At 36.1% G+C, this 12,871-nt stretch overlaps 1 protein-coding gene and 1 non-coding gene across 2 annotated transcripts in view; one reads left to right on the plus strand and one right to left on the minus strand.

The window, feature by feature from the left end:
- The first annotated feature begins 970 nt into the window (after window positions 1–970).
- Window positions 971–12,871, plus strand: part of HELLS (helicase, lymphoid specific) — a 30,790-nt gene continuing 18,889 nt past the window's right edge. The window contains exons 1-7 of the mRNA XM_054572881.1: window positions 971–1,105; window positions 1,522–1,643; window positions 7,065–7,187; window positions 7,670–7,726; window positions 10,402–10,438; window positions 10,527–10,591; window positions 12,120–12,161. Coding sequence (XP_054428856.1) covers window positions 1,075–1,105; window positions 1,522–1,643; window positions 7,065–7,187; window positions 7,670–7,726; window positions 10,402–10,438; window positions 10,527–10,591; window positions 12,120–12,161 — 477 coding nt within the window. The 5' untranslated portion in view covers window positions 971–1,074. The remainder of the gene's footprint in view (window positions 1,106–1,521; window positions 1,644–7,064; window positions 7,188–7,669; window positions 7,727–10,401; window positions 10,439–10,526; window positions 10,592–12,119; window positions 12,162–12,871) is intronic.
- On the minus strand, window positions 4,465–4,571 carry LOC129070057 (U6 spliceosomal RNA). The gene has a single exon (XR_008529075.1). It is a non-coding gene; the product is annotated as a U6 spliceosomal RNA (small nuclear RNA).

The following is a 12,871-nucleotide window of genomic DNA, read 5'->3' on the forward strand; positions in this document are numbered from 1 at the left end:
TGCAGGCTTCTGGGCAAGCCAATTTTTCTTTGAACGTCAGCTTTTTTCACTATAAGGTAGGAATAAAAATAATCTGTTATGAAACTTGCTGAAGATAGTTATGACATGTGCATGGTAGATCCATAAATTTTGTACAAATTCAATGACTAAAGTTGTTGGAGTCAGAAAAGAAGGAAACGGGTAGTTACACGGCAGGCATACCGTAAATTCTGAGGCAGGGGGAAGGGGAAAACAGGATCCTGTTCAAAGCACTGCAGACATGAAAGGGGGGAGGGGATGGAAGGCTGAAGCCACCAGAGACAAGAAAGCCCTGCACCCACTCTTAATTATTGGCATATTGAACTTATAAATCTTACTTTTCTACCGGCTTCAACACTCAGTTTATCACTGCATTCAGTTCCCCCTTATTCTGAAACAATTTTCTAGAACTCTACCTTATTCTTGATTTACTATTTTTCTCTGCCATTTCACCCACAAAAAAGCTCTTTTCTTGGTCGTTTCAGGGAATTTTCACTCAAAATGTTAACTACAGAGCGGGCGAGCTTGGCAATATTTGTTTCTGACATCCTCACCTGGCTGCTCATACCGGTTTACTACTTAAAAGGATCATCAGTTTGCGGAATTTAACCACATCAGCCAGTGTGTGCAGGTGACTTGCAAACTGTGAAGAGAGCTACTAAAGTATCATTCAGCACTTGAAGAACTGAGCTCTCCGTGGTAGGCAGACTTCCCCAGTAGCAGAGCCAATTAAATCCTGACTCACGCAGCACAATCTAGTTTCCCCAAGACAGAAGTCTAACTAAACGCAAACCATAGCCCAGGTGGGTTTTCTGAACCAAATATTGCGCCACCGGGGGGGGGGGGGGGGGGGGGCGGGGGGCGGGGGCGGGGACTGGGCGGGGAGCACGAAGTATCGCGAGATGATCTTGTTTTCCCGCGAAAGAGAAGCGCGCTTTTTTTCTTTGGCTGGGACTTGCCCAGAAGGGTGGCACCGGCAGCAGCTGTGAGGGTGTAGCGCGCTGGCGTTGCACGTTCTGAGAAGAGGCTACCTTGTACCGGCGTGTATATCCAGCCATGCCCGCCCAACGGCCCAAGAGCAGCGACGGTGAGTGAGGAGAACCTTTTCCTGGGCATGGGCGGCGGCGACCTGGGCAGACGGGGCCGCAGCATGGAAGCGGCAGCCGAACTGTGAGGGAAAACCTGACCCCGGGCATAGAGTGAGGAGAAAGAGGAGTTAGAAGCTGTGGAGAGTGAGTAGGGCGAGCATGATATAGGAGGTTTTACATGGGAGAGCTGCACTTCCCCAAGCTCTCCAATTTGTAAACTGGGGTTTAGGCAACTTGTTGACATTGTGAAAACGTGAGGTGTCTCTTCCGAGGTGATGCAGGCGGCTCCGTGGGTGTTAAGCTCTTGCCTCGAATGCATCTGGGAAGGAGAGAAAGGTTTTTATGTGGGAGTTGAGTATAAAAAAATTGGTATATTTTTTTAAAACTGCAATTTGGAAGCCTTCTCCCGCCCTAGGGCCCCTGGCTCCGGAGAGGGTCGAACAGCCGGAGCCTGCCGTGATTACCCCAGCCATGCTGGAGGAGGAGGAACAGCTTGAGGCTGCTGGGCTTGAGCGAGAGCGGAAGATGCTAGAAAAGGTAACTGGGGATCAAGTTCCTCGTCCTGAAAGCCGGTGGTGTAACCTGATGCCTCTTCCTCTGGGGTGTGGTGTGTGTTCCTCAGTTTACGAGTCCGGGTTTTTTTTCATAAACTTAAAAACGGGCTTGGGTATTCATTCTGTGTATGTTTACAGATGCTCTCTTTGAGAAAGTTTTGCACGTGCTTTGCCTGATGCTTCTGAGAGGGAGCTTTGGCCAGTAAAGGGGCCTCGTCTCTCTTTTTAAGTGAGCCTTTGCAGTTGCTTGGTTAGCCATTATTAAGTTCTTCCAAAGTTGATAGTTCTTTTAGCGCTGTTTTCCACCTCAGCGATCAGCTTGCTTTTCTGTTTTCTTGGGTTGCTGCTAAGTAAGATTCTTGAGGTTAAACTGGTGTACCTTTTTCCATAAGTTGCTGTACTTGTGGCTTATATGCACACAGCCCCTATTCTGGAGGATACTAAAAGAAGTTTATAACCTTTCGAAAATTCAATTCTGAAATACATTTCACTTCCATAATCAAGTCCTGCCTTGCTGCTTAATTACTGCATATGCAAGAAAAGGAATGCCATCTAGCCATCGGCTCTTTACCTACTGCCTAATAAGTGATTTTCTTGTAATAATTCACTTTGCCCTCCTAATATTGACAATATAGGTCTTTTTGATATCTCTATTTACAACAAAAACTCAGGTAGTTGGGGGTCACACACTGATGAACTCTTGGAACTGTGCCTGTCTCCAGAGTTCTTTTCCTTAGCCCTAGACCCCTCTAAGGAAATACACATTAGCATTGAATTAATTCCCTGTAATTGCAAAACTGCTTATATTGGGAAAGAATGCACTCCAAAGATAAGTAATGAATCAGCTGGTTCCCTGTAATTTTATGTCAGCAATAGACTTCTTTTGTTAGTATTGTTAACACCTCATTGAATCTTCAGCTATTATAAAGTAGGCATTGTTATTAAACAAGGTTACTATTCACCATACTAGTTTATTTTATATTTTTTAAGCTTTAGTTGTCTCCCAGATTCCCTTATTTTTTTTTGATTTATTATTATTTTTAAAGACTTTATTTATTATTAGACTGGGGAAGAGAGGGAGAAAGAGAGGCAAAGAAACATTGGTGTGTGGTTGCTTCTTGTGTGCCCCACACGGGGGACCTGGCCCGCAACCCAGGCAACCCAGACTGGGAATTGAACTGGCGCCCCTTTGGTTTATAGGCGGGCATGCAATACACTGAGCCACACCAGCCAGGGCAATTAACCTTACTAGTTTAATTACTAGTATAAAGTAGGTTCTCTTTTCACCTCAGTTTACAGATGAGGAAACTCATCTTAAACTTACATGGCAGCACTAACATGGGGGCTGGGTCTCCACAGCTAGTAAATGGCAGAGCCAAAATTATAATGTAGGCCATGAGGTTCCAGAAATCATCATAGTTTTAAACCATCATGATATACTTTCACGCCAGTAATGCACATTCTTCCATTACTGATGGTCATTGTTGGCCATAATCACTTAAGGTATGTTAACATTTTATCTTTTTTTTTTTTTTTAACTCCTCACCTGAAGATGTAGTCACCAATTTGAGAGAGACATCTGTAGCAGAGAAATACGGATCAGTTACCTCTTGCATGTGCCCTGACTGGGGATCAAACACCTTTTGGTTTGGGGATGACGCTGACACCCAACCCAAGGTGTTAACAAATTTTAATAGAATTGTGAGGTTGACCTTGAATCACCTTTCTCAATCTCTGAATTTCCAGAGTACTTTATTATACAGTATTAGCATTGCTTTTTTGACCTTCTCACTTTGTTTCTTCAGGGCACACCACTTAACTGTTTTGTTTTGGTAGGCTCTGCACCTAGTAATCAATAAATATTTATTGAATTTCTAAGTATGGTAAAAAGATATTTTGTAATTTATTACGTAACGTATATAAGATTACAAAAAAAAATCTACTTACTGGGTGAGTTTTAAAGGCGGAATCCTGGGGCAAGTGTCTGGAATAGTGTCAACCTCAGAGGTTGTAAGAATGATAAAAACCTTCATTTTTTGTTCAGTGCATCATTAGTTTTATAACCATGAATGTTTTTGGGTAAGGAAATACCATTTGAAAAAAGATGTGAAGGACAATAAAAATACATTCCCAAAAAGCATTAGTACGAGGGAAGAAATATTTTCACCATGGAAAAAGATCTGTCAAAATGTATAATATTTAAGGATCAAAAGGACCTATTTTCAGTGAAATTTTAAGCTTTTGAACACATGTTTTCCAATTAGTCCTAAAATTTTTTGGAATTGTTATTGTTGAGTGATAGATATAGTATAGCCAGCTTAGTTTTTCTTTTTTCTTTTTTAACAGTTATACAATTAAAATAGCAATTTTCAGTCCACTTCTAGTCCTTCCATGAATAAAGCATATGGCCTGTTTTAATCCTAACACGTGGGTGTAATTTGCTAAAAACCTTGTTCTTAAAAACCGTGGTCTTTTGTTAGTAGATTGTCTTTCTGCGTAAGTATTGAAAGAATTTGATTAAAAATTTTTTTTAATTATTCAGATGAATTTGTCTCCATTTTCCTGCCACCACTTTCCCTTGCCCCACCCACCCCTGCTTCCCACCCTCGATCTGTCCCCACTTTGGTTTTTTGTCCATGGGTCCTTTATACGTGTTCCTTGACATGACCCCTCCCTTTCGTTTTCCTGTTAAACCCCACCTCCTCCCCTCTTGTTACTGTTGGTTTTTTTTTTTTTTTTAATGTTGCTGGTTATATTTTTCTTGCTTATTTGTTGTGATTAGGTCCCACTTACAGGTGAGATAAAAAAATATGGAACGCCTCATGAATTTGTGTATCATTTTTGCACAGAGGCCGTTCTAATCTTCTCTGTATCATTCCAGTTTTCTCTGTATCATTCCAATTTTAGTATATGTGGTGCCAAAGCAAGCACTGATTAATTAAAAATTTTTAAAAATTTTTGCACTTGACATTCATAAATTATTTCCTTGGCGATTATGGAGAAAATTCTAACAGTCTCCACAAGTCTTTGGAGGCCAAAATACTCAATTGTCAAAAGATTGCCTTTCTTTTCAGAGACTACAGTATTTATGGGCATATTATTTAGAAGTACTTAAGAGAGAAAGAGCCAGCTTAAGCCTTAATGAGAACCATTTACTTTGCTTTAGGTCGTTTTAAGGTTTGTGAAGAGCCTGGACAATGACTCTGACATTCCTGTGCTATCCTTACTTTTTGGGCTCTTCACCTGCATTTCCTTTAGAAAGAAGTCATTGTTAGTCTAGAATACTGAAGAGTAGCATTATTGTTTTCTGAAGTGGGGGAGGGGAAAGGTAAGAGTGGAGAGAAGTAAAAAGAAAATAGTTTATGTAGTGTAGACTGAAATATAATTCTCCTCCCACCTCTAAAACCTGGGGCTGGTGTTGGGAGAGATAATGGGGTGGACAGTGGGGCATTTATGTCCCTTGTAGGCATACACTATCACTCTGGTCATCAAGACAGTGCTCCCTGCTAGGTATTCTGTGCTTTCCAAAGATGGAGCTACAACTTACTACTATAATATAATCAAGTTAGGTCAAGAAAGAGAAATGGTAGGTAAGACTTACTACTACAAAATTACTTTAAATACTGAAGACTGGGTTTAAAGGTTAACCATTGGCATAGTATTCTAACTACATTAATAATAAATTGTTCATAATGGCATCTTCAAGCTTTAATTTAAAAATGTATACTAATTTATTTTGAATAGGATTTAAGATAGCAAATATATGTAAATTAAGCCCAAAATAAAATTTTAAACAAATTTCAAGTTAAATACTTAAGAATTCATTTTTATACAACCCTAAGTAAATTCATCTCCCCATTTATAATATCCTCCCCATTCATTGACTGCCTTATAGTAATCACAGTGTGTAGTATATTAGTAATTGTAAAAGAAAGGATGACCTAAAAGAACTGAAAATAGAGTTTGATAAGATGTTAACAGATTAACTGCTTGGGTAGGATTATGGGTGGTTTTTAAATATTTTTTTCTGTAATGTGCTTTTATTACTTTAGTTATTTTTATTCTTAGGTGTCTCACTGTCATTGCTTTTGTAATTGAAAATAATTTTTTGGAAAGAAAAGCTACAGCAATGATACAATATGTAGGGAATATATATAAAAGCCAATATATAATGGTACCTAATTTATACGGTAAAGCTTTAACCACCAAATTAAAGTCAAATTATGCTACCTTTGGTCAGTCTCACGCGCACGCACACACACTCTCGGGTGGAATTGATGGTAGTTTGCATAAATTTGGCTTTAGTAGATGAAGACAACTCTCAGTTGATTCACTTCAGCCCACTTAATGCTTTACTTTGAATGCAGATTATATTGGGTTGGCAAATTATGAACTGGATTTGGCTGGCATTTGTTGATTAAATCATTTTATTGGAACACAGTTATGCCCATTTGTTTACATACTGTTTATGACTGCTCTTCTGCAAAAAAGGCAGAATTGAGTATTTGCAGTATGAACCATATGATGCTCAGTATTTAAATATTTAGCTTTGGCCCTTTACAGAAAAAGTTTGTGAGCCACTGAAATATACTATTTGTTGCTTTTATGTTTTCTATCTTGTGTCCTGCACTATTCTTTTAAAATATTAAACTTTTATCATTGTGAAGCCACTGTTGTAGATGCTTAGAAATCACTCAATAAATGGTCTGTGAAAGTAATATGCAGTAATTTTAAAAGTAATAAAGCAGAGCTTTGTGATTGGAAGTTGTACAGAGGTGAAAAATAAAAGAAAGATAAAAGATAAGGGAAAAGCTCTAGGGAACACAATACTCCAGGAGGAAAGAGAAAAGGCTTGTAGGAAATTATGACTAGATTGAACATGTTGAAATATTTTGACAATACAGTTTTAAAATTCTGAAAGCAGATGTTCTTGTTTCACTAGTGACTTTTTAAAATTCTGATGTTCTTTCAAATAAAACTGGTATATAATTTTTCTTTTCATTTGGTTGTTTAAAACCTTAATTCCAACTTTAATTAAATATTTACTGTCTAACTTTAATTTCAAATATTTTTATAAGGGACCTTTAACTTAGTAGATGCCAGTAACCATATGTCCAGTGTCTGAAATTTCAATATTTCGGTATCTAAACTACATGTTACCAGATTGCCTCTTGAACCCAAGAATCACCCCCCCCACCCCTCGCCCAGCTATTCTAGTTTTTGGCTTGGAAAAGAAAGTATTTTTAGTAAATTAATTAATATAAAAAAATTTGTTTTCATTAGTTACGTGAAATATATTGAACTTTATAGAGCATTTGTTTAGTCAGTTTTGTTACACTTTATGTAGAAAATCAATGTATGTCAGAAAACATGAATAATTATGGAAGTTTTCTCTTTGGATTAGGCTCGCATGTCTTGGGATAGGGAGTCCGTAGACATTCGGTACCGTAGACTTCAACATTTGCTTGAAAAAAGCAATATCTACTCTAAATTTTTATTGACAAAAATGGAACAGCAACAATTAGAGGTATGTATATGTGATTGATTACAGCTAATAGCTTACATTTTTTTAAAACCAGCTTTATTGAGATAGAAATTGCATACAATAAAACACATTTTAAGTTTATAGTATAATGATTTTAACCAATGTATAGATTTATGTGACCATCAGCACAATCAAGATGAACATTTTTATTTTTATATCATTTCCAAAAGTTACCTTGTCTAGTAATCCTCATGCCTCAATGGGCAACTGTTGATTCTGTTTTGTCACTATAGATTAATGTTCCTTTTTCTAGAATATCATATAAATGGGATCATGGTAAATAATACCCTTTGCATCTTGTTTCTTCAGTTTAGTGTGTTTTTAAGATTGACTTACGTTGTGTTTACTCAGTAAGTCATTCTTTTTATTCCTGAGAAGCATTCCATTGTATGAACATAAGTTATTTGAGAAGGGTTTTTTATTTTGCTTTTCTGTTTGTGAAACTAAGGAAACTTATATTACAGGAACAGAAGAAGAAAGAGAAATTAGAGAGAAGAAAAGAATCTTCCAAAGTTACTACGGTAATATATATAGTAAGCTAGAATATGTTGTATTTGTTACCTTAAATATTGAAGAAATTCTTTTGTGTTCTTTTATTGATCATATACTTACTTTTAACCTTTATCTGATAGTCTGTTACAAACTGTATAGGAGCATGTAAAACTGTTTCTCAGTACTTTAGATAGGGAAGGAAGGCTCTAAAAAGTATGACCCTTTCATTTTATTCTGTGAACCATATTTCAGATATGCAAGATTTTACTTATCTGGGGGAAATCTGCAATGTTTTATATGGCAAGGCATTTTATAAATGGCCAGTACTTTTGGAGCCTGTAATGATGATTTTTTTCTCCTTTGTGCCTTCAGCTTTGTCACATCAACTTGTAGCCATAAGAGTGATCTAGATTTTGTAACTTGTACAGAACCGCAACAGTGGAGCAAAATCAGAGCAGATAGTCATCTTTTTAGATGATAGAGCACTCATTTAAAATAGTCCAAATTTTAGATGTGATCTCTTTGAAGAGTATGTTTTAACATGAGGCTGTTTAATACTATAATGATGGGAAATATATAAAGAAGAGTTATGCTAGTGAAATGAAGAATAACAAAGGCAACATTTATTGAGCATTTTTTATTTATCAACAGTTACTGAGTTGGGTATTCTAAGCCTCAAATGTTTTTTCTTAATTCTTAAGACAGCTTTTAGGTAGAGATACTATCAATGTCCCCATTCTATGTTTAAAGAAGCTGATACAAGGAGATAAAGTATAGTCCATCCTCATTTGCAGGATTCTGTATTTGAAAATTAGCATCCTGTCTAAAATTTATTTGTAACCCCCAAATCACTATTAGTGTTTTAATGGACATTCACAGTTGCTTGTGCAGAACTTCCAAAATTTGAGTCTCCTAACCACACACATTCTCAGCTGAAGTTGATGGAAATGTGATGGCCTTATTTAAGCAGTCACACTATAAACAGGTGTCCTTTTGTGGTCTATTTAATTCTGTGGTTTTTGTTAATTTTACTGTTTAAAATGACCCTTAGCCATATTGTACTGAAGTGTTTTCTCGTATTTCTAATGCAAGAAGACTCTGTTTCTGTTGTGTCTAATGGAGAAAGTATGTGTGTTAGAAAAGCTTCCTTTAGGAGTTAGAGTACTATTGGTCTTGAGTTCAATGTTAGTCAGTTTAAATGTTAAAGAATATAAAATGGCAACACATGTAAGACAGAGTTAAGTATTTCTTTTTTTTTAATTTTTAAAAATATGTCTATTGATTTAGTAAGAGAGAAAGAGAGAGACATTGATCGGGTGCTTCCTGTAGACTAGGTGTGTACCTTGACCAGGAATCAAACTCCCAACCTTTTTGGTGTATGGGACTACGCCCCAACCAACTGAGCCACACTGGTGAGGGCAACAGGGTTAATTTAAGTATTTCATCAGCTGGTGAACAGATGACCAGAGCCTGGCAGGAACCTAAACTTGTATTTTTTGTAGAGGTAGTGATTTCTTGTCAACCAATTCATCATTCTCAGTGACTTTATAGAATATAACTTCTAAGTGACAATTGATTGTAATTCACTGAAGGTTACAAATGTAACAAGTAATAATGCCAGGATTAGTTTCAGACTCAGCACTTACTTAGCTCCTGTACTAAACTGCTTTTATTAGGAAACAACAAAATGCCAGGAAAACAGGTTGTGTATCTATAAGTCTGGTTTTTTGATTCTTAGTGTGGTTAGTGGTGGTGTTAATGTACATAGTTGATAATGTTGCAAAAAAAAAAAAGTAGTTTTTAAAAACTGATACAATTTGACTCAGTTGATTTCCAGGACTTACTTTGGTTTACTTATAATTTTACTGGCTTGACCATTTATTCCTTACATTTCAGCCTATTGATTTAATTCATCCTTCACCTTTTTCTAGCTAAGGTTTTAGGTTTTTTTCACCACTTTGTTCTAAAGCTAACGACCATTAAATTCTGCCTACTTCATCTCACCAGTCCCTATTGGTATTTTCATTTTTAATCCTCTAACTTTTTATATCATTATTTAATTTACTTTATTTCTTGTTCATTTCTCATACATGCTGTTTTGGGGTTTTTTTTTTAGATTTTATTTATTTATTTTTAGAGCGAGGGGAAAGGAGGAAGACAGAGAGGGAGAGAAACATTAATATGTGGTTGCCTTTCGTGTGCCCCTAACAGGGGACCTGGCTCTCTATCCTGGCCTGTGCCCTGACTGGGCGTGGAACTGGCGACCCTTTGGTTCTCAGGCTGGCACCCAGTCCACTGAGCCACACAAGCTAGGTCTATCTATTTTTAGTCTTCTTTTCCAACCTGTTTCAAACTGTCTTTAAACACATTTTCCTTTCACTAATTTTTTTTAGTCAGTATTCTTTTACTTCTTTGTTGAATTGTATTTAACTTTTAATTTTATTGAAAATCAGTATTCCTTATATACCATACTGATTGAATAACTTCAGCATAAACATACAGAAGATGTATATGTTTGAAATTTCTGTTGTAAAATTAAAAAAATATAGTAAAGAAGAACCTTTGGGGAAAAGTAGAGGGCTACGGTTACAAACAAGCATGGTAGGGAAGTACAGGAAAAGGTTACATACTTAATTAGTTTACTGTAATATGTAATACCATAGCAGTCCTTAGAAAAATAATATTCTAAATCCTTGTTCTATAGGGTAAAAGTTCCATTGATGCAAGTGAGGAGAACCCAGGTAAATTTACTTGTTCTGGTTTTGAAGAATATATGTTTACATTTTTATATTAATTGCAATTAAAAAGTAAAATGATATTTTTTTATAGTTACGAAAAAGAAAAGAGGAAGAGACGATGAATCATACAATATTTCAGAGGTCATGTCAAAAGAGGTAAAAATAAAGGGGGAAGGGCACATTAAGTCGATGTTGAGTAAAAGCTTCATGTGGGTTTTAAACTACATTTAAGCCGAATGAATGTGGCTGTCAGCTTGGCTTTTCAGCCTGTTAAGGGTCTGAGGGAAGAAGATAGTATCATCTTCCTGTTTGTTAAAGGGACATGAGCTTGGCCTAATCAGAAATTAGTTTCTTGAAACCTCAAAATTGTGAGAACTTTATTCTAGACCCTTATTGAAGACCTGTAGGGAACTGAGATCATATACTCATTTCTAAAACCAGATCTATTTTTAACCTTCTCACTTGTTACCTCATAATAGAAATTAATTAAATAGCATCTTCAATTATGGCAAACCTTAAATGTTCCTTAAACATTTTAATGCATCACATTCTTATATTTAAAAAATTCTAACTTTATTGCCTAGGGAATTGTTCTTTTACCTGAAATTCAGAAATTCACATTTTTCAGATCTTAAGAAAGTGTCTAAACTTTTAAATTTCACGTAGTTCTTGTCTTTAAAGATATTCCTGCCTGCCCACACCCCCCACCCCCTTTTGAAAATAGTGGTCAGGACCCACTCAGTTGATTATAGAACACTTTTAGTCTGAAGTTGAAAAACATTATTAATGAAATTTCTTGAAATTCAGCCAGTCACACAGTTGTTAATTGAATTCACCAAATGTTTGTGGCATATTTGCTTTGAGCAAACTTTGTCCTAAGTGGGTAAGATGAATCAGTAAGGAAAGGTAGAGACTGTCTATACCTAAGCCACCAGGTGACACTCTACTCAGGTTTTGCTTGACTCTACATCCTTAGCATCATCTAGTAGGAACTTCAAAGACAGAATATTTTTATTCTGTATTTTCAATTTAATTGTCTTTGCCTCTTGCTCAGGATTCGAAATTCAGGTATCAATCCACAGAGGCCTAAAGTGGGCTGGAGTTGGGATTATAATACTTTTGGGAGTCAATTCTTGAAAAATAGGAGTAGCCACAACATGATTTGGAGTTTGGAGAACTTTTTTTGTGAAGGACCAGATAGTAAGTGTTTTTGGCTTTAAGTAGTTTTGTGGGTAACTATTCAACCTTGAATTTGGCTGTTGTAGTCTGAAAACAGATGCACCCGCGCACACACAGTAAACAGATGAGTCTGACTTTGTTTTAATTAAACTTTATTTATAAAAACAGGTTGCCAGCTGGAGTTGGTCCACAGGATGTAGTTTGCCAACATCTATGCTGGAGAACGATGGGCCATGTCTGAATTTGGACCTAGTCTGTTCAGATTTTTTAAATGGAAAATTCAGGAATAATTATCCCAATTTTCATGGGTTGCTAACTAAGTAAGAATTTTGTAAGGTACTCTAGGCCAAACTCTACTTGAGATCTTCCAGTTCAAGTTCTATTTTAATTATCTTGTGAGCCTTATTTTCCATTTGTTGGCATACAACCAAAGCAGTAAAAGTGTCTGTTAAATACATGAATGAACCACATTGTAATTTTGTTTTTTGTTTTCTCAATTTCCTAGGAAATTTTGTCTGTGGCTAAAAAAAATAAAAAGGAGAATGAGGTAAGACACTTAAAAATAGATATTAAATTTAAGAGTTACATTTGCTTCCCTGATCATTACCCTCTTTTCAATTACCAGTATACTTTTTTCTCACCAGTTATCCTATTTCTTAGTCTTTAAGAAAAGGACCTGTTTGCCTTTTCAGTTCAGTTGAATAAGGCATCATTTATAAGTCTTAGCGTTTATAAGATTTTTTTCTATGAATTGACTTCTCATTTTCACTTTTTTTTATATCATTGCATTTTAAACATGGATTTTTTTTTAAATTGTTCAAATACATTTGTCTCTATTTTCCTGTTGTTTTCACATTCTTAAAATGGAGTTGTGGAGGTCACCAACCAGTAAAATCTTTCATTGGTTGTAAGTTGGTGCTGAGTATCACAGATAAATTTACACTCTTGAGTATGATATAGTGAATGTTAAAGCTTTGCTTACTTTGCCCCTTTCCCTGAAATGAAAGTAATTACTTACTTGGAAGTGAATGTTTCTGTGTTCCTTGAAAGAAAAAATTTTTCTTCTTTTACAGACATTATCAATTGTATTTGCTGTGGGTGAATAAAATTATTAAGAAAATAGTTCAGTAAATTCTTGGGTAGCACTTAAAGGTTTGGAAAGGAAGTATAATTGTAAAAGCCATTTCAAAAGTGTGCGTCTGCAATTCGTAAGGGTTATTTTCAGAAGTTTCTCCTTTTTTCCCTAAATGGCTTTGT

This window comes from Pteronotus mesoamericanus, unplaced genomic scaffold, assembly GCF_021234165.1.
Source record: "Pteronotus mesoamericanus isolate MK-2021 breed Mesoamerican mustached bat unplaced genomic scaffold, CSHL_Meso_final contig_24, whole genome shotgun sequence".
In the NCBI taxonomy this organism is placed as follows: Eukaryota; Metazoa; Chordata; class Mammalia; order Chiroptera; family Mormoopidae; genus Pteronotus; species Pteronotus mesoamericanus.